Source organism: Triturus cristatus, chromosome 7, assembly GCF_964204655.1.
Source record: "Triturus cristatus chromosome 7, aTriCri1.1, whole genome shotgun sequence".
In the NCBI taxonomy this organism is placed as follows: Eukaryota; Metazoa; Chordata; class Amphibia; order Caudata; family Salamandridae; genus Triturus; species Triturus cristatus.
Window position 1 is genome coordinate 1,485,364,115 of NC_140590.1, and position 23,683 is coordinate 1,485,387,797.

Below are 23,683 nucleotides of genomic sequence, written 5' to 3' on the forward strand. Positions count from 1 at the left end.
ATGTAAGACCCTTGCAAAAGGTACCATAGGTTCCAAGGACACTGTAACAAGGAAAGAACTCTAAGGGCTGCAGCACTTATTGTGCCACCCTTAGAGCCCAATACCTACACAATAACACACTGCCTTTGCAGGCTGCATGTCTTGGTGCAGAACAAAGTGAAGAGTCCTCATGGAACACATGCCTGTGTACAATGCCTACAATACACTGCCCTGGAATAGGTAAGCCACCCCTCTAGCTGGGTGCACCATACCAGTGGTGAGGGTACAGGTGCATGAGCCCTATAACCCTACAGTGTCTAAGTCAATTCGTGGACATTGTAAGTGCAGGATTGCCATAAAGAGTATATGGTCTTGGAGTTTGTGATTTAGAACACCACAGCACCACAATGGCTTTACTGAAAACTGGGAAGTTTAATATCAAACTGCTCAGCACATTAAACCCACAATGATGCCAGTGTGGGATTTAATGAAAAATGCACTGAAAAACGACCTAATGCTAGTGTCCTGACTGAGTGGCTGCTCGCTAACTGCCACAATCAGACATGTTTCTGGACCCCTGGCCCGAGAGCCTGCCACTCTCGGGGTCCTGAAACAAAGCACATCTTGGGACGAGGTGCCAAGGGGTAGTTTCAAAGGCCTGCAGTCTTTGTGAGCTACCACAGACATTTGCTGCTGCCAGCAACTGGCCCCCACTGGTTCTGACCCCCACATTGGGCGAGAGATTCGGCAGGCAAACTAAGTTAGGAGGAAAGTTGTGCCCACCTTTGCCAACCCCACCCCTCAGGTGGGGGAAGTGAGGTGAAGCACAACTCTGAGTCGCCGCCATCTTGAAGATGGAGGGACCCAAACAACCAGAGTGAGGCTTATGCCCCCCTCCCACTGGAGGGTGAAATAATAGGGGGTGCATCCACCCCAAGAAAGGGACCTTTTGGTCCTGACCGGGACCTACCTGTAAATGCCCCTAAATTTAGTATTTAGGGGCAACCCTGAACCTTGCTTCCTCAGACCAGAGCTGAAAAGAAGAAGCAAGAAGAAGAAGGACCAAACAGCCACCAGAGAGAAGAAGAGGAGGACAACAACTGACTTGGCCCTAGTCCTACTGGCCTGTCCTGACCACAGACTCCTCTAACAGAACCTTGGTCTGTCCTGCAGACAGCAGTCCTCGAAAACCCGGAGAACCTGCCCTGGTGACTAAATAGGACTTTGTCTCCAGCGAGCGCTGGACTTGCTTAAAGGTAACCGACTCTGACACCAGCCGATTCTGTGATTCTCCAACACTCCACTCCCGGTGCCCCGAGCCCGAGTGACCCAATACCCTAAGAAGGTCCCCCCCCCGCAATCCTAGTCTGGATCCCAGTGACCCATGAACCTCCATAAATTCCTAAATCAAATCTGCAGCCAACAACTGGAAGGTCCCCTCAACCGAGACCGAAGGTGCCACCCTGACCGACTCTGTAACTGAAGCAGTCCTGAAAGAGCAACAGCGACCGTTCAACCGACTTTATCACTGAATGCTTGCGGTCACAGGACGGCGACTCCCAAAGACCCCATTCACCTCAAGAGCATCTGACCAACTCCGACGAAACCATGACCGAATCTACAGCATCAGCAAAACTGCATCCTACCCCCAGCCGCCCCTGTGCCACTGGTGGTGTAGTTCTTGTGTTGGCCATTGGGCCTTCAGTGATGATTTCGACACCAGGAGGTTTTGTTCCACAATTTGGTGGCCTGCTCACCGCAGTCCCCAAGCCCATGACCATGTTTAGCCCTGTGGCTAACGTGTGGTCCCAGCACTCTGCACCCGGCTGCCTCTGTGCCGCTGGCGGTGTGAGTCGAGTGTCCATTAGACCAAAACTTTACCACAGACCTGTAAACTCAGTTTTGCCTTCTCTGGACTAAATGTGGCTCGTTAGTAGTACTATAAACCTGTATTACATTTGCAAAATGCACTGTCTCTGTTTTCTTTCCCTCAGAAAATGCACCAGCCAAGCATCTAGAGATACCTGGCTGCGTAAGAAATTGCAAAGTAATTCTGTATGCGAATACAAAGTAATTATATTGTAACTAATTCAATGTATACAAATTATATTTAAACTGCATATGCTTGCAAAGTATTTTTATACTAACCTGTATCAGGCCTGGCTTGGTTCTAGAAAATTAATATAACTAAACAATATTTTTATACCTACCAACTGGCCAGAGTTCAGTCCTTGAGTGTGTGAAATCATTTCTTGCCTGAGTTGTACAAGTGCTTAGCACTACCCTCTGATAAGGCCTTGCTCGCCTACACTACCACAAATAGAAAGTAAGGTACTTTAACCTCTGCCTACCTTTAGGGATTCACTGGACTCTGTGCACAATATACCTTAGTTTTGGCATAGTATATACAGAGCCAGCTTCCTACACACCACTCTGCTACTTTGTAGGAATTTATTGAGGAGCATTCTCCAGGAGATTTTTAAATTAGGTGAGTCTGCTTATAGCTGTTAATAGGTTTTTGTTTACCATTTAATAGCTTTGTTTACTTAACTAAGCAGTAGTGAGATAAACTCTACTGAAAACCAAAACCCATTTTATGTATAGAACTTTAGCAAATCTGCAAATCATTTATCTAGGCATAGTGCCAACAAGTAATTCTTCTGTTAGAAGCAGCAGAGAATATACTTATTTTGTTTTCTAATCACTTTGGCTTGGACTGTTGGCCTTTTCCCTCTGACCCATCAGTACTTACTGCCACTGTGTGGAAGGTCTCCCACAGCTATCGCTCACATAGTGACCCATCACAGCCTTCGATTCCAGGCCCAGTTAAGAAAAGACCACAAGCACACAGCACACGGAGGAAAATAATTAGAAGTCGAATGAATGAACCAATGAAGAGATCTGCATGGCGCACTTTAAGAGCCTTCTCTGGAGATGCTATCTGATGTTTGAATATATTTATATTAAGAAAACAAGTGGCATTTGTCAACGTTTGCATCACATATCCGAAACATGAATGTATTTTAGAAATTAGAACTGTTTCTTTCCCTTCAATACATTCCGTAAGAGAAGAAAAGATACCGTCATCCTTATGTAAATTCTTTTGGCTTAAAAAGCGTTTTCATTTGTTTGAAAAGCAGTTGTGCCATCCTCTCCTGCAGGGTATATATAGCCCGCAGGTTTAGTCTCCTTTCAGAGCGAAACCAGGAAAGCAGGCTCTTCTAGACGAGAAACTCTTCCTGACAACTGCTTTGCAGAGGTGAGTGAAAGAGTGTCTGGCAGTGCTTAACTGGAGCCTGTGGTTGCTGGTGGGGTCGGCTGGCACTCATTTGTGGGGACCAAAGCTCCATTTTCTTCATCAGACACTGACTGAGTGAGAGGGAAAACACACAAAGAAGAAAGCAGGGGGAAGAGAATGATGGAAAACTGTCACAAAGGGAGAAAACAGCAACATGCAAGAGTGAAAGAAAGGGCAGTGGATTAACTGCTTAACTGTGGCGCGAATCCACCGTGGTGCGGCGGTTTGAAAGAGTGGGCGGGGTGCGTCGGCCAACAGAAGTGCGCAGCACTAGCCAGGAAGTGCTCGCGACGGCAGTTGGCCGACAGGAGCACGGAAGGGGTTAAAGAGGCACAAGGTGGGTCGACAATATGCATTTGATGTGCAAACATTTAATTGCACTGGCCCTGGGACTACGAGCTTAGGTTTGGGCAATGGTACTCATTCTTTTACAAATCATACCATGGAATCTCGTATTGGACTGGTGTGTAGTAAACATTGGAATATTCTAGAATATTGGCGGCCAAAATATCAGCAAGGTTAAAGAATATAGCTAGGAACAGGTTTACTTTCTAGACTCTGTCTATTTGTATTGCAGACAAATAATGAATTAATAAACTTACATTTAGAGATGGCTAGCGGTCTGTGCCTGGTCCCTTAGGGGATGTGAGGAGCAACACAGGTAGGAGCAATATGTATATAAAAAACTATGTTTCAAATGTTATTTATTTTTTCTATACAAGCTAAATTTAAACTACACAAACATTAAAAGTTCTAAAGTAATAGTTATACTTTAAATTTATAATTTACACATCACCTTCAAATTACTATTACTCACGCACCTTTGTACACAGTGTTGTCAACTTGCTAGCCAGACTACATTAACTTTACAATACACTGCTCACACCTGTTCATATTAAATCATTTATACTATGTGAAATCACAGCATTCATGACAACTCTTATGACATCTGAAATGAAATAATTTGTGAGAATATTATGCATAGTAGAGTGTCAAGTTATAGTTAATGTAGTCTTAGTTTAAGTTGCAGAGTGCTGCATTACTACCATATTGTTTAGACCATGTTTAGTCTCTGTTCCTGATTTTAATGGTAAATATAGTGTACGTGTTTTATTTATTTTTACATACTTAATACTTAATACTACATTATATTTTCCCTAAAACCCCAGAATGCAGACTAAGGGGTATATTATAATGGCAGGCGCATCTCCACCGCCCGTATGGCGGTGGCGATCCACCTGCCATTATCCACCACCTGCATGAAATTTACCCCCTGCCTCATTATATTGGCGGGAGTACCGCAGTGGACGGGAAGACTGTACTACACTATATTTCCCCTTAAATCCTAGAATGCAGACTAAATTTGTTGTGAGCAATGTTTCCCCCTTCCAAAATTGAAAGTGCGTAATATATTCTAGACCAGTGTTTCCCAAACTGTGGTCCGCAGACCCCCAGGGGTCCGTGACACATTCCCAGGGGGTCCTCAAGCAACAGTTTTAAAAGCACTTCAAAGTTCCTTGAATAATCTGTAGTTTTCGTGCAACTATAAAAGTGTCAAGATAACATCCAGTGGTAAATGTACCTGCTGGTGAGAGAAGCGTGTTTTGTTCAGTAGCAGGTTTGACTCATCTAAGGTAGCGCAGAGGGTTAATATGCCTACTGCAAAGAATGTGTACCATGCATTAAAAAAAAAACCAGTAGTTTATGTGCATAGATCAGTGGGTTACTGCTTTTGTCACAGATATTCTTTTGTTATTGTGCAGTTTGAGTTACAATCATAATCTAGCACCTTAAGCTATGACCTGCCATCAAACAGTTGAATGCAAACTGCATGGTACAAGTTAGTATGCTATCTTTTTCCCCCAGTCTTTCATAATCCTCATTTTGCCAAAAAGGTTTGTTTGGGTAGAATTAAACTGTTATAATTAAAGTCAAAGCTAACCCCTTCTGTTACATTCTGTATCAAGATGTTGTGCTTCTCCAGACCAAGCACTCTTAAAAAATGCTCACCAGTATGGATGACATGTGAATCCTACACCTTGAAGTCCCCTTTGCCTTATAACATTTTCTATACAGCGATTTACACACGTACGATTCATTGTCTCTGTATGTGTGTGATGTAAAGTACTCTGACACCCTACACTTGTATGAGAGATGCTATAAAACAAATTAAATACATGTGACCGAGGGGCTATTGAGAGAAGAGAGGCACTCTTGGAGAGTGAAAGTGAGGGATTCATAAAAGAGCCCCCAAAAGATTGTTGTATTGGTGCATAGTAAGGGCATCATTTACTATGCTTTGAAAGCAAATTAATTCAATATATAATGACAAATGTGTTGCAGAATGCATATTTTCCCCCAAATTTCCTTGGTGGGAGAGTCCCCTAAAGTTTGCTTGGCAGTGGCCAGGCTCACTCACTGCACTTGGTACTGGGACTGGTATGACAACATTTGCCAGGGCTGCTTTGGGTTTCTAGTCTGGCCCTGGCATAATGTGAAAAAGAACCAAATATTGAAAAGTTAGTTGCCGAGATGCAGCACTAACCATCCCATTAAAATTTTTCGATTTTGCTAATTCTGTCTATATAAAATATTAAAATCTTTAGTGATTCGAGTAATTGTTTGGTGTGCACAAGTGTGTGTTTACTTTTTTCAAACTACTGTTTTAATGTTTGAAATTTAAATCGAACAAATTGTTTGGGGGTCCTTGGCTTCCAATAGTGACTCAATAGGGGTCCTCAGGAGCCAAAAGTTTGGGAACCACTGTTCTAGACAATCCTGCATTCTGTTTTTTAAGGGGAAACATAGTGTAGTAGAGTGCATTTAAAATATTTTGCATTTTCTTTTCTTTTTTAAGGAGCTAAATTTAGCTGCATGCGCCAATGCGGGCACCTATGAACCATAGTGCAAAGGTTCCTGCATTGCGGAGAATGATTGTTCATGTGCAGGAAGGTATTCCTTCCTGCCCATAAACAATCAATAATGGCGATTTGTAACTTCAATATGTGCTGCTATATGAAACAAGTTAGCAGGGAGAGCCACGCCAAGGGTCTGTCTTGGCTCCAAGAGCGTGTTTTGGCTCTAAGATCCCATTCATGAGCTGAGCCACTGGAACATTTGGAATGGAAATTGTGCAACAAACTTTATCTAAAAAATATAATAAATTACCTTTAAAATTAAAAAAGTCTATTTCTTTAAAAAAACATTTCACCTTAGTGTATCCGATTATATCACTGCATTAAGCGGCATTGACTCAAGGTGATAGCTGTTAAACATGTTAAACAGAAACATTTAACCATTCATTCCCTGGCCCCTTACCCTGATAACTATACCATTACTAAAGTAAGAAGCAAGTCAGTTGTCATGTACACCCTTTATGTGGGCTATATATTCTTATTTTACACCAAGCAATATAGTAGTCCATTCAATCAAAGAAATTATTTTACAGTACTCATCCTTGTTTACTTCAATGGTTTCCCATATGCAATAATGAAAAAAATAGTCGGCACGATAAAATAAAATAGTGTCTGTGGATCACACAGTTTAGTCAAATGGCCAAGCTGGGATTAATCTGAAGTTTTCACATTGCGTAATTCAGCCACTAGATTGGTATACTTTTATTGCTACTGTTTGGCATCAAAGTTTAATGCTTTGCCTTTCAATCTTCATGCATGAGGTAAGAGCATGGGCAGCGGACAGATGCCACATGACAGCTCAGCTCATTTTGAGCATTAGGGCTCAAGAGGAGCTTAAGCTTACCAGTTCCTGTCATCTTGCTAGAGCCTTCAGTGGCTCACATGCCTCTGTACTTTACTCTGGGCCTTCTCTTGCTGAAATAAGCTTATATAATGCGGCCAGTGTGATGCCTGTTCTGTATGTTAGGATATCTTAGCTTGCACTGCTGATCATCTTGTGCCGGTGCTGGGCATGAGGGGAACTTATACTACTGCGAAATGGTGCACATTGTGTGTGCGCTTGCTCAGAGGCTTTTACTGCAGCTTCAGATGTTGTCCATGTTCTTTGCATGCAAGGGAAGCTTGCATTGTTTCTGGCCAGATTGGTATGTGTTCTATAGGTGTGGTTGTGAGGGAAGCATTTGAGGGAAGCGTTTACTCGACTGATGATGTATTTGTTTTGTGTGTGGAAGTCTTGCTATGTGAGTCAAGACTGCACTCATACACCCTAGTGCTATCCATTACACTTGTACCAGATTTGAAATACTGCTTATTCATTTTATCAAAGAAAACTGTTAAACAGTGCTGCCCAGTGCCACAATTGTTTCATATCTTTAGAGGAAGGTTGCACTGGCCCTGCATTGTCATACTTGTTTCATGTTTTTGAATGAACCTTGCACTGGTCCTGCGATACCACACTTGTTCCATGTGATGCTCTAGGCCAGTGTTGTTTTTCTTATTTTTGTGAGCCAAGGACCCACTGCACTCCTGCTCACTGTACTCTATCTATTTGTGTTTGTTTTAGGTCTGACCTAAAGACTGTCTGAGCTGTCTCGTCAGTCTCATGTTTCCTCAAAAATAATACAGAAGCTTGCTTAGCACATATTTTTAAGTCTTTCAGTACAGCAGAAAACAGCATACATGCATTTGGGAAATAGATTAGCCCTCTTCAGCCAATGGCTTTGCTGCCAATGATTTGCTCGGCCTAGTAGACAATCACTGGTCTTTAGGATTTCAGGTAGTCTAAGTAACATTATTCTGCCTATTACTTTGTGTTACTCTGCATCCAGAAGAATACGACCTCAGGAGATATTTCCTTTAGTTCAATCCCTTACAGAGCACCTACAGCTGCAGACTAGTGCTAATTGAGTACTGAAAGTACTGGGCGCTCTGATGCCACTGCCGCCTGTTCACAACTTTCTGATGCAGGCCGACAGGCATCTTCTGCAAGCTTCAAAACTATACCAGCATTTTGAAATAGTATTTTGCATACTAAACATTTTTTACTGTTCCAAGATGACAGGCCAGTGTGAAGCTTTACTTTTACATTTTTTTGTATTGAAGCACATACCCTCCATTTTGGTTGACGTTTTTTCTTTAGTTTTTTTTCTTTATTTACTTATTTATTTTAGTATGTGTTTGCTCTACAAATAAAACCACTACCTTATTTTTAGAAAGCAAGAGGGATGTTTTTTCATGTCAAGACAGCAAATGTCCACATAAATCAGACTTACCTGGAGTGCTGGTTTAAGAGTGGCTGAAGGATAGCCTCATTGGAAATTCAGTCTTCAGTGTAGCTTACTTCAAGAGCTTTGAAGTGCACTAGTGGACTGATACAACAGATACCTGTGCCTCCTATCACAACACTTGTCCCAACTCTGCTCCTTCCTGTGAGCGGTATATCCTGTGTGAGCAGTGTGCTTGTGTGAGTGTAGAATAGCCACCACGTTGTGTGATGGGTGGGCCTGTGAGAAAGCAGTATTAACACTATCTTTTGTGATTCAGGGTAAGTGGTCTACAGGTTGAAAGTTGTGCGTGTTTGAGTGCAGAGCGAGGCATATGCATGTGTGAGTGCAACAGTAAGGGTGTGCCTATGTGAGGCTTAACCTATTGGCTTTGGTAGTGTTTTTAGGGTTTGACTTTGACTTGAAGAAATGCATTGCAGGGAGAGGAAATGGAATAGTGTGTATGTGAATGGTACAGAGTTTTGATATGGCAGATAAAGACTATGTAGAAGGAGGTTGAGGAGTTTTGGGGGCAGCTGAAAGAAATGTGGCCATAGTGAGGGTCCTAGCTACTTTGCTTGCACCAGGGCCCATGGCAACCTAGTCAAGCCACTGATGTTTATAGACACAAATTGGTAAGTTTACACCTGCTTGGAACTCAGAAAATGATACTCAGCAGGGAAAAATCAATTTACATCTGCGTAATTTCATATCTCAGGTCTGTAAGATTATGGCTGTGTAACTCCCACAGGGAGGAAGTGGGATACAACAGGTGTAGTTAGACTTTTGAGTTCAAAAACACCCATTAACAGTGTTGGCTTTAAGGAGGTACTTCTAAACCATGTGACAAACCTGGAGGTGGAAGGAGAGAGGGGTAATTGCCTTTTGTACTGGAGGTGACAGGGGGGGAGGACTGAGTTGACAAGCCAGGCTTGATAGGCGAGCAAAAGCCATCCGCAACATTCCTTGTTTGCTCAACAATGTTAAATGGATAATAATGTCAAGATGATTCAAGCGGTTAATGTAATTTTTTGAGAGATCTGTGTTTTGTCTAGTAACCATTTTGACTCATCTTAAAGTAGCACAGAGGGTTAATACGCCTGCTTCAAAGCACCAGATGTAACACGCAGATCACAAATTTGTATTTCGTATTGAAAGCTCATAGGGTTACTGGTTTTCTGACTGAGGTGCTTTGGTTGCTTTGGTTGTTCATAAGTTACAATCTCTCTAGTGTAGCACAGTGAGCTATGAACCAGCATCAAAGAGCTGTATGCAAACAGTAAGGCAGAAATGTAGAAGCTTGTTTTGTTCTCAGCTGTGTTTTATTCTAAGGTTGATAGAAATGTTTCCTTCGTGTGTTTCTCCAGACCAAGCACTCTTAAAATATAATGCCTACCAGTATGTATGACATGTGACTCCTATAGCACGCAGCCCTCCCAGTCAAATGCAACATTACCTATACTTTAATTAACACACTTGAATGACTAATTGTCTCTGTGTAATAATTATTACTAATAATCATGCAAGATTTAAAGGAATCTGACACCAGGCACTGAAATGAGTGGTGCTATAAAACAAAATTAAATAAATGTCAGAATTGCTGTGGAGGGATGAGGGGCACTGTTGGAGGGTGGTAGTAAGGGAATCCAGGGGAAAGTAGGTGACGAAGAGGGAGTCAACAAAGTTTGGTTCACCAGGTATCACAAATGCTAAAAGATAGCAGTGCCAATAAACATGGAAGCTTGTGAGTATTCACAAACCACTCTCAGACCTTTCCACACCATGAAAATGGCCAGAGGTTTTCTTCTTAAAAAAACTGGAATAAATTCCTTTTGAGGATGGAAGCGGAACAGAAAACCTAGAAACTTAATTTGTGATGGAGGAAATGGTTTTTCTGTGGGAGAAAATGTTTTCCGAAGGGAGAACAATAGCACCTGCTTTTTTTACAGAATTATGATGGCTTTTCCATATGTGAAATTAGTATGTGCATACAATTCAGTATTGGGAAAATGCCTTTAAAACCTACTTGTTATTTAGAAATTATGTCTGGAAAGCTGCAACCTGCACAACTTTTCATATATACTCTTGCAAACATTTGTCACTTTCAAAAAAGGGCATAATTAAGTCCACCTGACACCTTTGCGAATTGGTTCAGACTGCACAATTTGGATGCAACATCCATTTTCCAATGGCACCTTGTGTGGCGGGCAGAAATGCCCGGCAGGAAAAGCTGCCCTTGGAAAATAGATGTTTGTAAACATCTCTGCACCGTGTCCCCAGGCCCCATAATGGAGGGTCAGGGAGAAGGCCCCCAAAGTCACTTTCCGACAGCCTTTACATGTTAGAAAGGCTGGTATGGAAAGGCTGTCAGAAACTGACATTGTTATACCGACGGCGGAGCCAAAGCTGGCTCCACCATCATTCATGGGATTACATTTCCAATCATCTTCCCATTGTAAGAGGAGTGGAATCCCCCCGCGGGTTTCCCTCCGACCACCGTCATCATAATACGGTGTTCGAAAGGAAACCCTTGATGTCGAGTGAAAAGCCTCCAACAGTCTGTCGAATGGCTCTCCGCCCAACATCAAAATCGGGCCCAAAGTTTCAAAGTACATTTAAATGGAGATTTAAATCTGCACGTATACTTTTGCCCTTTTTTGTGGTTTTGGTCCTGTGTCTTAAACCCTGTTTCTGACATCTTTATCTGTCTCAGAAATATTCTAAGATGATTATCTATACCTAAATTGCATAGCCTTAGGCTTCAATCCACAATGTCTCTCAATTCTCTGCACTAACACAGTTTTGTTCTTAGTAGATCTCAGAAACCAAGATGTTGAAGTACGTTCTGTTGAGTGTCCTCCTGACCATGCATGTGCAGACATCTGCCGCTACCTGTGTCTGTGACCCGAAACAAGTAGAAAGCTGTGAGTAATATGCATATGCAATTTGAAATGTTACAGTATGTGGAGCTCCTTTTTGTGTATCCTGAAAACAAAGTCCTGCTCTATGAAACCCGAGAGAGGCACTCTGTCCTGTCTCAAGGTCATGAAGGAGGCAGCCATCCCTGACTACTGTATCATATCTGGAGGCTTCCAATCACAAGGGGCATCCACAAAAAGCAACATTTCTAATTATTGAGATACAGAAAAGGGCATTCACCTGACACAGTGCAGGAAGCACTAGCCTCATTTCCCTGCACTCCAAAATTCAAAGCAACACTTCTCACTGCTTGACACATATTGGACCTCTTTGATGAAGTAGCACAGTATATTCCTATATATGGAAATTTAAAAATGGGAATAGTATATTTCCAAGGCAGATAGTCTGATGACAAAATGTCCAAAATAATTGTAAAGACAGTAAAGAGATACATTGAAGTTTAAACTATAGGAAATGAAGTACCACATGAATATCTATAAAGAAGTCATACAAGTTGTCTTGACAAGTTAGGTCTATCAAGCAAAACAGTGTATGCAAATGAACACAACTCAAACTACAATGCCTATAATGCAATAGGAGATCGGAATGAGAGGAAGGAATGTGAACGTTAGAGAACAAAGGAAAGCGAACAATGCTTTGTACTTAGGGTCTCACAAAATATGGGTTTTGGCAATAACAGAATGAGATGAGATTCCCAGCATTCTAAACACCAAGGGCCTGATTACAAATTTGGCGGTGACCCAGTCCTGCACCACCAAACCTGTGGTCGGGCTGTCTGCCAGATTAGGAGTTTCCTCCTGACTGGCGGGCTTTTTTTGCCATGCTGTACGCCATGGACTGTAAAGTCTATGCCGTGTTGGAACTGGGGTGCATGCAAACAAAGGGGCACATGTTGCCCCTCTACATGCATCCACAAGGCATGAGGCACAAGGGGGCCCTGTAGAGTCCCCATTGTTTCCTCTTCACTGTGGTTTTCATGGAGGAGGATCCACCATGAGACCTGTGGCAGAGAGGAAACTCTTAATATGCTTGGACTGCAGCATTTCTGCCAAGCATATTACTGCCACTAACCCACCACGCCACTACCAGGGAACAGCTGTTCCCTGGCACTGATGGTGGTCCCAGGGTAATGCGACCACCCAACTCATAATGAGGCAGTCGGACCACCAGTGCGGCGGTGGCTGGACCACCACCGCAGTGCCACCACGTAATCAGGCCCTAAGACAAAACACCTTGTGCTGCCAGTTTATTATTAATACTTAAAAGGGAATGCTTGCAGATTCTATACATTAAAGTAAGTAATTGCTAGATAAATGTTCTCTCATGTGTACTGTTAGAAAATGTAATCATTGCTCAGAAATGTTCACCCTGTGCCTTTCACTCCATACCACAACATAAACAGTACAAATAAATGTTTACTCTTTCTTTTACCATGCACCAATATGGATGTTAACCTTCAGCTCAGTACATTTAGCTCCTGCTCCACCAGCTCAACAAAAAATTATTTTTCAGTGCACTGTTTGATATTCTGACAAAAAGTAAGATTTCACACCCGCAGAAATGATAAGGTGTATGGGGCATATTTATCATACTTTCATGCAGTGCAAGGCAGCAAGCCACCTTGCTGTGGTGCGCTGCATGAAAAGGAAAGGGCAAGAATGTGCTGTATTTAACATCATATGCCATATACCAGTACTTAAGACAAACTTTAGACTGGCTTAAGACAGACTTAAGACAAACTTAAGACAAACTTAAGACAGACTTAAGACAGACTTAAGACAAAATCCTAACTTAAGTCTGTCTTAAGTCTGTCTTAAGTCTGTCTTAAGTTTGTCTTAAGTTTGTCTTAAGTCTGTCTTAAGTCTGTCTTAAGCTTGTCTTAAGACAAACTTAAGACAAAATCCTAACTTCTGTGAATACCAAAAGTAGTAAGTTTAGGATTTTGTCTTAAGTTAGTTCTGTGAATCGGGCCCTCGATGTCTGGACTGACCAACAGGGAAGTGTCAGCATTAGAACTGATTGTATTCAATTGTCTCAAACGATCCTTCATATTTTTTAAATAAATAGAGTTTGTTTTTTACAGTGGGTTTTAGGAAGAGGTCACAAAAGTGTGACAGAGGTTCCAAAAGGGAGCTGATTCCAGAAACTATTGGGCGACCTGGGGAAGGGTTCCCATTTTTATGTATTTTAGGCAGAGTATAGACGTATGGGACTTTTGCCTCTCCTGTTTGTAAAAAGTCAACCTCTAATTTGACATTCTCTCCCCTTGTTTCTGCTCACTCTGCCAGGACTTTCATTTTTCCTTTGAGGGTTTCTGTTGGATCATTTTGTAGCAGTCTATAGTTTTTTTGATCACCCAATAGGTGTCTGCATTCTTTTTGGTAGTCTTCTTTATTTTAGAGAACTACTCCCCCCTTGTCAGCTTGTTTGAGGGCAATCTCACTGTTATTGCGAAGAGTGTCAACTGCTGTGAATTCATCTTTACTCATGTTATTACATTTTTCAATCTCTTCTATCCTTTCCACTTCATTAAATACTGCTCGTTCAAAGGTTATGAGCTCAAACAGTATTGTGCTTAGCGGTGGACTGAATGTGTACTTGGGTCTTAAGCTTGTATCACCCTTATTTTCTAAATCTTCCCCAGTTCACAATGCAACTTAAATTTGTCTAGGCGAGCTGTAGGTACAAAACCCAAACCTTTGTTCAGTACGTTTTCTTCGCCTGGTGTTAAAATGTGGGATGATAAGTTGATAACTAGACTGTGTGTGAGCTTGTCCCGGCTTGTGTGTCCCTTAGGGCTGGTTTCTGGGTTTCTGTTGTTGTTGTCACTGTGTTGGCCTCAGACACCAGGTCCTTTGTCCTTTGTCCTTTGTGGGACACCCCCGCACCGCACGGCCACCAGCTGCTGTGTGTGCCCCCTCGCCTTGCCCTCTGCCTCGCTGCCTGCCTCGCTGCCGGCTGACGCCGCTGGCGTCTGTTTTTGCTTGTTTTGTCTAGCATTTGTGCTTGTTTGAACTGCATTTTCCTCCCGTGTTAGCAGCTTTTGTCTGACTTTTGTGCCTGTATTTTTTCTAGTCAGTTTCTGCATTTTCCTCCCGTGTTAGCAGCTTTTGTCTGACTTTTGTGCTTGTTTTGTCTAGCATTTGTGCTTGTTTGAACTGCATTTTCCTCCCGTGTTAGCAGCTTTTGTCTGACTTTTGTGCCTGTATTTTTTTCTAGTCAGTTTCAGCCCTTTGCGTTCTCCTGCCTGTCTGCCCGCCTACCTCGCCGCCCTCCGCCTTCCCTCCCCGCTCCCCGCTTCCCGCCACCACCGCTGACCACGCCCCTTTTTCCTTTCTGTTCCCTCCCCGCTCCCGCCTCCCAGCTGCCCCGCCCACCCGCGCACTTGGCCTTATATGGCGACCGTGCGACGCAGGTGAGTGTGACCCACTTGTGGGACACCCCCGCGCCGCACGGCCACCAGCTGCTGTGTGTGCCCCCTCGCCTTGCCCTCTGCCTCGCTGCCTGCCTCGCTGCCGGCTGACGCCGCTGGCGTCTGTTTTTGCTTGTTTTGTCTAGCATTTGTGCTTGTTTGAACTGCATTTTCCTCCCGTGTTAGCAGCTTTTGTCTGACTTTTGTGCCTGTATTTTTTCTAGTCAGTTTCTGCATTTTCCCCCCGTGTTAGCAGCTTTTGTCTGACTTTTGTGCTTGTTTTGTCTAGCATTTGTGCTTGTTTGAACTGCATTTTCCTCCCGTGTTAGCAGCTTTTGTCTGACTTTTGTGCCTGTATTTTTTTCTAGTCAGTTTCAGCCCTTTGCGTTCTCCTGCCTGTCTGCCCGCCTACCTCGCCGCCCTCCGCCTTCCCTCCCCGCTCCCCGCTTCCCGCCACCACCGCTGACCACGCCCCTTTTTCCTTTCTGTTCCCTCCCCGCTCCCGCCTCCCAGTTGCCCCGCCCACCCGCGCACTTGGCCTTATATGGCGACCGTGCGACGCAGGTGAGTGTGACCCACTTGTGGGACACCCCCGCGCCGCACGGCCACCAGCTGCTGTGTGTGCCCCCTCGCCTTGCCCTCTGCCTCGCTGCCTGCCTCGCTGCCGGCTGACGCCGCTGGCGTCTGTTTTTGCTTGTTTTGTCTAGCATTTGTGCTTGTTTGAACTGCATTTTCCTCCCGTGTTAGCAGCTTTTGTCTGACTTTTGTGCCTGTATTTTTTCTAGTCAGTTTCTGCATTTTCCTCCCGTGTTAGCAGCTTTTGTCTGACTTTTGTGCTTGTTTTGTCTAGCATTTGTGCTTGTTTGAACTGCATTTTCCTCCCGTGTTAGCAGCTTTTGTCTGACTTTTGTGCCTGTATTTTTTTCTAGTCAGTTTCAGCCCTTTGCGTTCTCCTGCCTGTCTGCCCGCCTACCTCGCCGCCCTCCGCCTTCCCTCCCCGCTCCCCGCTTCCCGCCACCACTGCTGACCACGCCCCTTTTTCCTTTCTGTTCCCTCCCCGCTCCCGCCTCCCAGCTGCCCCGCCCACCCGCGCACTTGGCCTTATATGGCAACCGTGCGACGCAGGTGAGTGTGACCCACTTGTGGGACACCCCCGCGCCGCACGGCCACCAGCTGCTGTGTGTGCCCCCTCGCCTTGCCCTCTGCCTCGCTGCCTGCCTCGCTGCCGGCTGACGCCGCTGGCGTCTGTTTTTGCTTGTTTTGTCTAGCATTTGTGCTTGTTTGAACTGCATTTTCCTCCCGTGTTAGCAGCTTTTGTCTGACTTTTGTGCCTGTATTTTTTCTAGTCAGTTTCTGCATTTTCCTCCCGTGTTAGCAGCTTTTGTCTGACTTTTGTGCTTGTTTTGTCTAGCATTTGTGCTTGTTTGAACTGCATTTTCCTCCCGTGTTAGCAGCTTTTGTCTGACTTTTGTGCCTGTATTTTTTTCTAGTCAGTTTCAGCCCTTTGCGTTCTCCTGCCTGTCTGCCCGCCTTTAAGAAAGTGATAATAGGTAGTGAACAACAATAAAACCTACTACTTATCTATATCAAAGACTGCGACCCACAACGTAGATTGCAGTAAAACTGTACTAGAAAATATGGCTAACTTTTACCTTTGGTAAACAGCCATTAGTAAAACACATACTGAGATCTCTTCCACATGCACCATGGTATACTGCTAACTTACCGTGGTATACTGCAGTCCAATATCTAACCAAACATTTTAAAACACATAACTTTTAACACTGCTTACACTATTCAAACATACTACCAACATTCACCATTTACACCTCATACTGTATATTACTGACACATTATATCTACATCCACTCAGACACTTTCAAGATACATCCTTTTCAATTACCATACTGTATTCTATGCCACTCCACTCTGCGCCACTACATTCCACGCTATTACACTCTACGCCATTCGAGTGTATGTCACTCAACTATGTGTCTCTCCACTGTGTGCTAATCCACTGTATGCCACTTCATCCCACTTCACTGCACTCTATGCCACTCCACTCTACATCACTCCAGTGTTTGCTCCTACACTCTATGCCAATCTATTCTATGACACTACAGTGTATGCCCCCCACTCTACGCTACAGCACTGTACACTATTTCACTGCACGCAACTACACTCTACAACACTAAAGTCTAGGCTATAGTACTCTGCGTCACTCCACTGAATGCTATTTCATGGTGCACCACTGCACTATACACTATTCCACTGTAGGCCACTCCATTCTGTTCCACTCCATTGTATGCTACTCCACTCTATGACAATCCAGTCTATGCTATTCCTCAATGCACTACCCTCTTCTGCACCCCTCCATGCCATTTCATTCTTCATCATAACCTCCGATGCTATTAAAGTATACGCTATTCCACTGTACTACACTCCCATTTATGCCACTCTACTCAATGCTACTCCACTGTATGCCACTCCATTCTACATCACTGTACTGTACACCTGTAAACTCAAAGTTATTCCACTCTACACCACTCCACTGTATGCTACTCCACTGTATGCCACTCCACTCTACAACACGCCACTCCACTTTATGGAATTCATCTCTACGTCAAACCCCTGTATGCCATTTCACTATACTATATTCCATTCTATACCACTCCACTCTATGACACTCCACTCTATGCTATTCTACTGCATGCCCCTTTAATGTACCTCACTCTACTGTACGCCGCTCCACTGTATGCCACTGCACTCAACCTAACTCCACTCTATGCTATTCGCTCTACCGCACTCCATTCTACGCCATTCCATTATTTCTCACTCCATTGTACACTATTGTGCTGTATGATACTACACGCTACAAAATTCCCCTGTGTGTTATTCCACTCTACACCACTCCACTGAACACAAGTACACTCTTAACAACTCAACACTTTGCTATTTGACTCTATGTCACTCCACTCCACTCCACCCCACTCCCCTGTACTCAACCCCACTATATTCTCTTCCAGTGTACCCCACTTCACTGTACAGCACTGTACTGTACACCACTGCACTCTATACCAATACACTGTATGCCACTCCACTCTACACTGCTCACCTGTTTTCTATTTCACTGAATGCTACTCTACTGGATGCTATTCCACTCTATGCCACTCCAGTCCACACCACTCCACTTAACGCCACTTTGCTATACACTATTCCACTCTATGCCACACTCTAAGCTATTCTATTGCATGCCACTACTCTCTACACCACTCCACTGAAAGCCACTTCACTCTACACCACTGCACTCTATGCTACTCCATTGTACTCTATCACACTCTTTGCCACTCCAACTGTACGATATTCTACAGTATGCCACTACACTATATGCCACTAACTCAACAACTCTCAATTGTGCGCTATTCCCCTCTACTCCATCAACACTGTATACTGAGCCACTCTGCACCACTCCACTGTGCCCTACTCCACTTTACAACACTTCACTATACAGTATTCCACTGTTTGCAACTATACACTACGCTGTTTAACTCCATGCTATTCAATTCTAAGCAACTCCAGTCCACCCCACTTCACTTTATGCCATTCCATTGTACCCCATTCCACTGTACACCACTCTGTTGTATGCTATTCCACTGTACACTACTCCACTGTTCCCTACTCCACTGTATGCCACTCCATTGTACACCACTGCGCTCTAAGCCACTCCGATGTACTCCATTCCAATCAATGCTACATCAGTGTACACCACTCCTCTGTACACTACTCCAGTGTACACTATTTCAGTGCATGCTACTCTACTGTATGCCATTCCACGACATGCCACTCCACTGTATGCCACTCCACTGTATGCTATTCCACTGTACGTTGCTTCACCCTAACCCCTTCCACTCTCTGGCACTTCAGTCTATGCCACTCCACACCACTTTCCTGTGCACCACTCCACTTCATGCTACTCCACTGTACTCCACTACACTCTACACCACTCTACTGTATGCTAATCTACTGTACGGCACTCTAGTCTATTACACTCCACTGTACACTGCTTCACTCTATGCTAATGTATTCTGTGTAATTTCAGTGAATGCTAATCCACTCTACGCTGCTCCACTCTATGCTTTTACACTCTCCCCAATCTTACTGTGCTCCACTCCAGTGAAGCCACTACAGTGCACACAGCACAACTGCACACTACTCCAATGTACACTATTCCACTCTAGGACAGTGCACTGTACGCCACTCCAATCTGTGCTATTCCACTTTATACCACTCTACTGTGCGCCACGCCACAATACGCTATTCCACTTAATGGAACTCCACTGTATGCTAGTCGCCTCTACCCACCTCCACTGTATACTATTCTACTCTACTCCACCCCACTGTATGCCAATCTGATCACCACATTCCACTATATGCAACTTCACTGTATACTACTCCACTCTATGCCACACCGGTGTATGCCATATCACTATACACTATTTAATTGGATAGAACTCCACTCGGCAACACTCTGCTATATACTATTCTGCTATATGCCACTCTACTGTACGTCTCTTCACTTAACAGCACTCTATAACACTACACTCCACAACACTATATGAACTACACTGCAGCACACTACCATATTCTAGTCTACTCTAACTCACTCATCTGTACAATATTGTACTCCAGTCTAGTCTACTGCACTGTACTCCACTCTGTTACAGTTTCACACACTGTACAACACGGAATACCACTCCACTGTACGACTCACCACTCCACTTTATAACACTTTGCTCCTCCGTATGCTACACCGCTACAATTTATTACACTACATGGCACTGTACTATACAAGATGCCCCTCCACTATATGACACGTTAGCCCACTCTATGCAACGCCATGCCACTCCACTCTTCTACACTGTACGACAGTTTAGCCCAGTGTATGCCTTGGTACGACCCTCCAATGTACACCTCTTCACTCTACAGCACTCTACTGTACTCTATAATACTGCACTCCTCAACACTCACCTTCACATTATGACACTGTATGACACCAAGCTACACTGTTTGACCCTACACTACACTGTGCAACACTGTACTCCACTCTATACCCTTCTAGGATATTTTACTCAACTCTGTGTCACTTGATGACACTCCACTCCAGAACACTCTATGACACTCGACTCCACAACACTACAGTTGACGATACTCCACTGTACAACACTCATCTGTACTGTATGACGTCAGTCCACTGTACAAAATGCCCAACTCCACTATATGACACCTCACCTCACTTCACTAGTCATTCCACTATATAACACTTTACTCCACTGTATTCCATACCACTCCACTCCACTGTATTCCACTCCACATCAATACATTCTATGACAATACACTGTAATACACTGTCCTTTACTATACTCCACAACACTACACTTAACATCATTCAATTAAATGACACTTAACCCTATGATTTGAAACACATTTTTAGTTAAAAATAAAAAACATTTAAATGTAATGAAAAAACTAAACGTTAAAGCTGAGCTATAGTTAGGAATACTTTATTTATTCTTTATTTCGCGCCGGGCTACTCCTGAGTAACTGTGCGCGTAATAAATGTATATAACATAACATATATAAACCCAACTTAAACTATACAACCAGGAGAAATTATAAAGTTATATTTATAACTTACATTTCAAATGTATACACCAGTAGTTAGAAGTTACAGTGATAATTTTTGCACGACCTTCAATTTACTATACGCCACACACCTCCATATGCATTCTTCTTGCATCTGTCGCCGCCAAACTACATTAACACATTAACTATAACTCACCATTCTCCCATGCAGTCTGTTTGGAGAAATGATGTCATTTAAGATCATAAGTCTTATTATAACTGCTATCATTTCACACTCTATAATTTAATATTATGCAAGGGTAAAACCAGTGCATGGAGAAAGGGTGGCCTACAGTTATCTCTTTCAACGATGGAATAATGTGGAAGGTAGCTAAGAGTTTTGAATAGTTTATTGGGTGAATTTCAGTTTTCTATTCTACATCTTGAGGGTGGTTTAAATAAAAGGACAGCAGTACTCTTCACATCTCACAGTACGGGCCTAGGGTCTGTTTTGGTTCTTTTCCATAGGACATGGCCTTGAATGGTTATGCTTTCCTCTCAAACATTTTTTTTCTCAATGAGCATAGGAATTTCAACCGGGGAAGGAATAAGGAAAGGAGAACACCCTTTCACTAGGACTGGGCCAAGACTTTGATTTTGCTTTTACTCAAGTACAGATTTGTCATACAACTTTCGATAAGTACACCTTTCACCAGTTGAAGCAAGCCAGGACCTTCACCTGATCACTTAGTAGTCTTTTCTGTCAGTGTTGTGAACTTTTACTGGCCCTTTTCTTTCAGCCTATAAAAAAGGTTTTACTCTGCCAACAATCTTCTTCTCCTGTATTTTTCCGCTGATTTGTAAACCAGTGCAGGGAAGCATGAAATGAAAACACTATCAATTTTGGTTTCCGTGACAGGTAGGTTAGCCACCTTATCTGCTTCTATTTTGCTGAGTATTAACTCTATGGGTCCCTTTTTGGGCTCTTCTATTCTCAAATCAAGACCGTATCCTACTTTTTCAAGAAGGGCTACTTGATTTGCTTGAAGAATATTTGACAACATTACAGCCTTCAACATCCCCTGAAATGTATTTGCAGAAGTGAGAGCATGCTAAGCATTGATAGCACAGACGTTCCACCATCCTCAATCAATCTAAAAGGCAAGGTAAAGGCTTCAAACAATTTTGAAGTGCAAATTCCTCAACATTATCTGGGACTGGTGATGTTTGAGCTAGTGAAAATGGAACGCTAGCATTTTTCATCAAAGGAAGGCAATCCTTTATACTAAAGTAAGGGCATGAGGATAAATGTGGATCTGTCATGGCAGTATTGTTTCTAGTACCTTCCAGTAATGAACCGGAGTTAAGGGGTTGAACGTCTTCCACTGAAACTAGAGTTTGACCATGGCCTGATGACCTGAAGGAAATCAAATTAGGCACAACTCAAAGGCATAGACTTGCTGAATTCTCCACTTCAGCAAAAGTAACAAAAGAAGATTAAATAGGTCCAGAGTGGTCACTAGCGCCTTGCTCTATTTGGGCCACCCCCTGTTACAAGACTTCCTTTTCGGGTGGTCCAATCTTCAGTGAGTCTGGAAAATGAAAATATTTGGCAACAAAGTACCTCAGCCATGTAGATAGTAGTTGTGAGATGTTGACCTGGTATATGCTGTCCACTAGTTACAGTGGGCACCTTGCACCAGTCCAAACAACCCCTTATCGATGATAGGTTAAAGGCAACCTTATTTGAAAGCTATCCTAGTGGTAGGTTGGGGGGCAGCCTTCAGGCTAAGTCTTGAAGGAATGTAAAGCAGCTTGTTTTACCAGTCTATAATCTCTTGAATGTCCAAATGAAAGGAGAACCACACCAGGTATATATATATAAAATATATGTATTTATTTCTAAACACACCCTAATATTCTCTTTATGTGGCTAGAGGTAAAAGCACATATGTTACACTTCAAACATCACAGCAAATTAGCACAATATACGACAGGGCCTAGCGGCGAACCAAACCATATATTAAGAAAGTGGTATAAGAACCACGACTTGACTAGACACAAGGCCTAGAGCCTGTAGAATCACTGGGACCCCAAGGAACCACCGAAGGTAGACCCACGGGGGACGTGTGCAGTGTGAGAACACAGCGGCGAGCTCCCGTTTGCTTCAATGGGGAAAGTCACGGTTAGAATTTTAAAGTTTAAGGACACTTAGGAATGGACTAGGAACAAACCCTTTTGGACTTAGATGGTTCTAGGGCCAACACCCACGGGAAAACTGGAGTACTCACATTACCTCACCCAGGGAAGCCGGGTGCATAGGTGTCAAATGTTGTCGGGTGGCGTCGTCGTTTTCAATGGCAGGAGACTGAAAAGTGCTGATGCCAGGAAGAGGAGAAGTGTCCGAAGAGATCCAAGCCTGGATCAAAGATGTGAAGAACCTCAAAGCAGAGGGGATAGAGTCTGGGTCACTTGCCAGTGACCAGGGGCACGATAGACGAATGCCCCCCGATGTCAGGTGCTTCAGGTGCAAAGAGAGGAAGCATGATTCTTCAGCCACGAGGACCAGGAAGTATCGAGGACAACCAGGAGCTGGATTCTAGCTGTCTCGTGAAGGATGTTGAATGCTGCAGCATCGGTGCCCGGATTGGACACAACAAGCCTTGGCAACTGCAACCCACGCGGGAAGAGTAAAGATGCTTCGGTGAGGACCTGCAAGGTCCTGGGGACTCTCCAAGTGATAAAGAGTCAGAGCACACCTGGAGCAACCAGGAAAGCCCAATTAAAGTAAGAGTTGCCTTCACAGGGACCTACCAGTCAACGGAGTAGGAATCGCGAAGAAGCCTCGAGCAAAAACACAAAGGGCAAGCTCACGGAACACTCGTGGAGTGTAGGCTAGCAATCTTCAGTGTAAAATGTGCTCAGGGTCTGGGCTACAAGTAACCCAATGCACAGCCTTAAAGGATGCCGAGAAGCTGATGGACTTGCAAATGTGTAAGGTGTCCAGGGGTTCCGGTTCCACGGTACTCACGAGGGGTTTGGGTCTTAGCTTTGCTGGGGACTCGGGTCAACCTCTGGGAAGTCTGGAAACCCCCTCCGGTGTTGCAAATTCTTCGGCATCCGGCGGGAGCTTCAGAGATGCAGACCACACAGATGCATCTTTGGTGCCTGCCAAGCAGGGGAGTAACTCCTTTACTCCAAGGGAGATTCTTCATTCATCTGGTCGTGTAGATCGTCAAAGTTCCAGGATTTC

The 23,683-nt window shown here is 43.7% G+C and overlaps 1 protein-coding gene across 1 annotated transcript in view; it reads left to right on the plus strand.

The window, feature by feature from the left end:
* Positions 1-3,173: 3,173 nt before the first annotated feature.
* LOC146812235 (uncharacterized) overlaps positions 3,174-23,683 on the plus strand; it is a 437,417-nt gene continuing 416,907 nt past the window's right edge. Inside the window, exons 1-2 of the mRNA XM_085614564.1 lie at positions 3,174-3,238; positions 11,272-11,380. Coding sequence (XP_085470690.1) covers positions 11,287-11,380 — 94 coding nt within the window. The 5' untranslated portion in view covers positions 3,174-3,238; positions 11,272-11,286. The remainder of the gene's footprint in view (positions 3,239-11,271; positions 11,381-23,683) is intronic.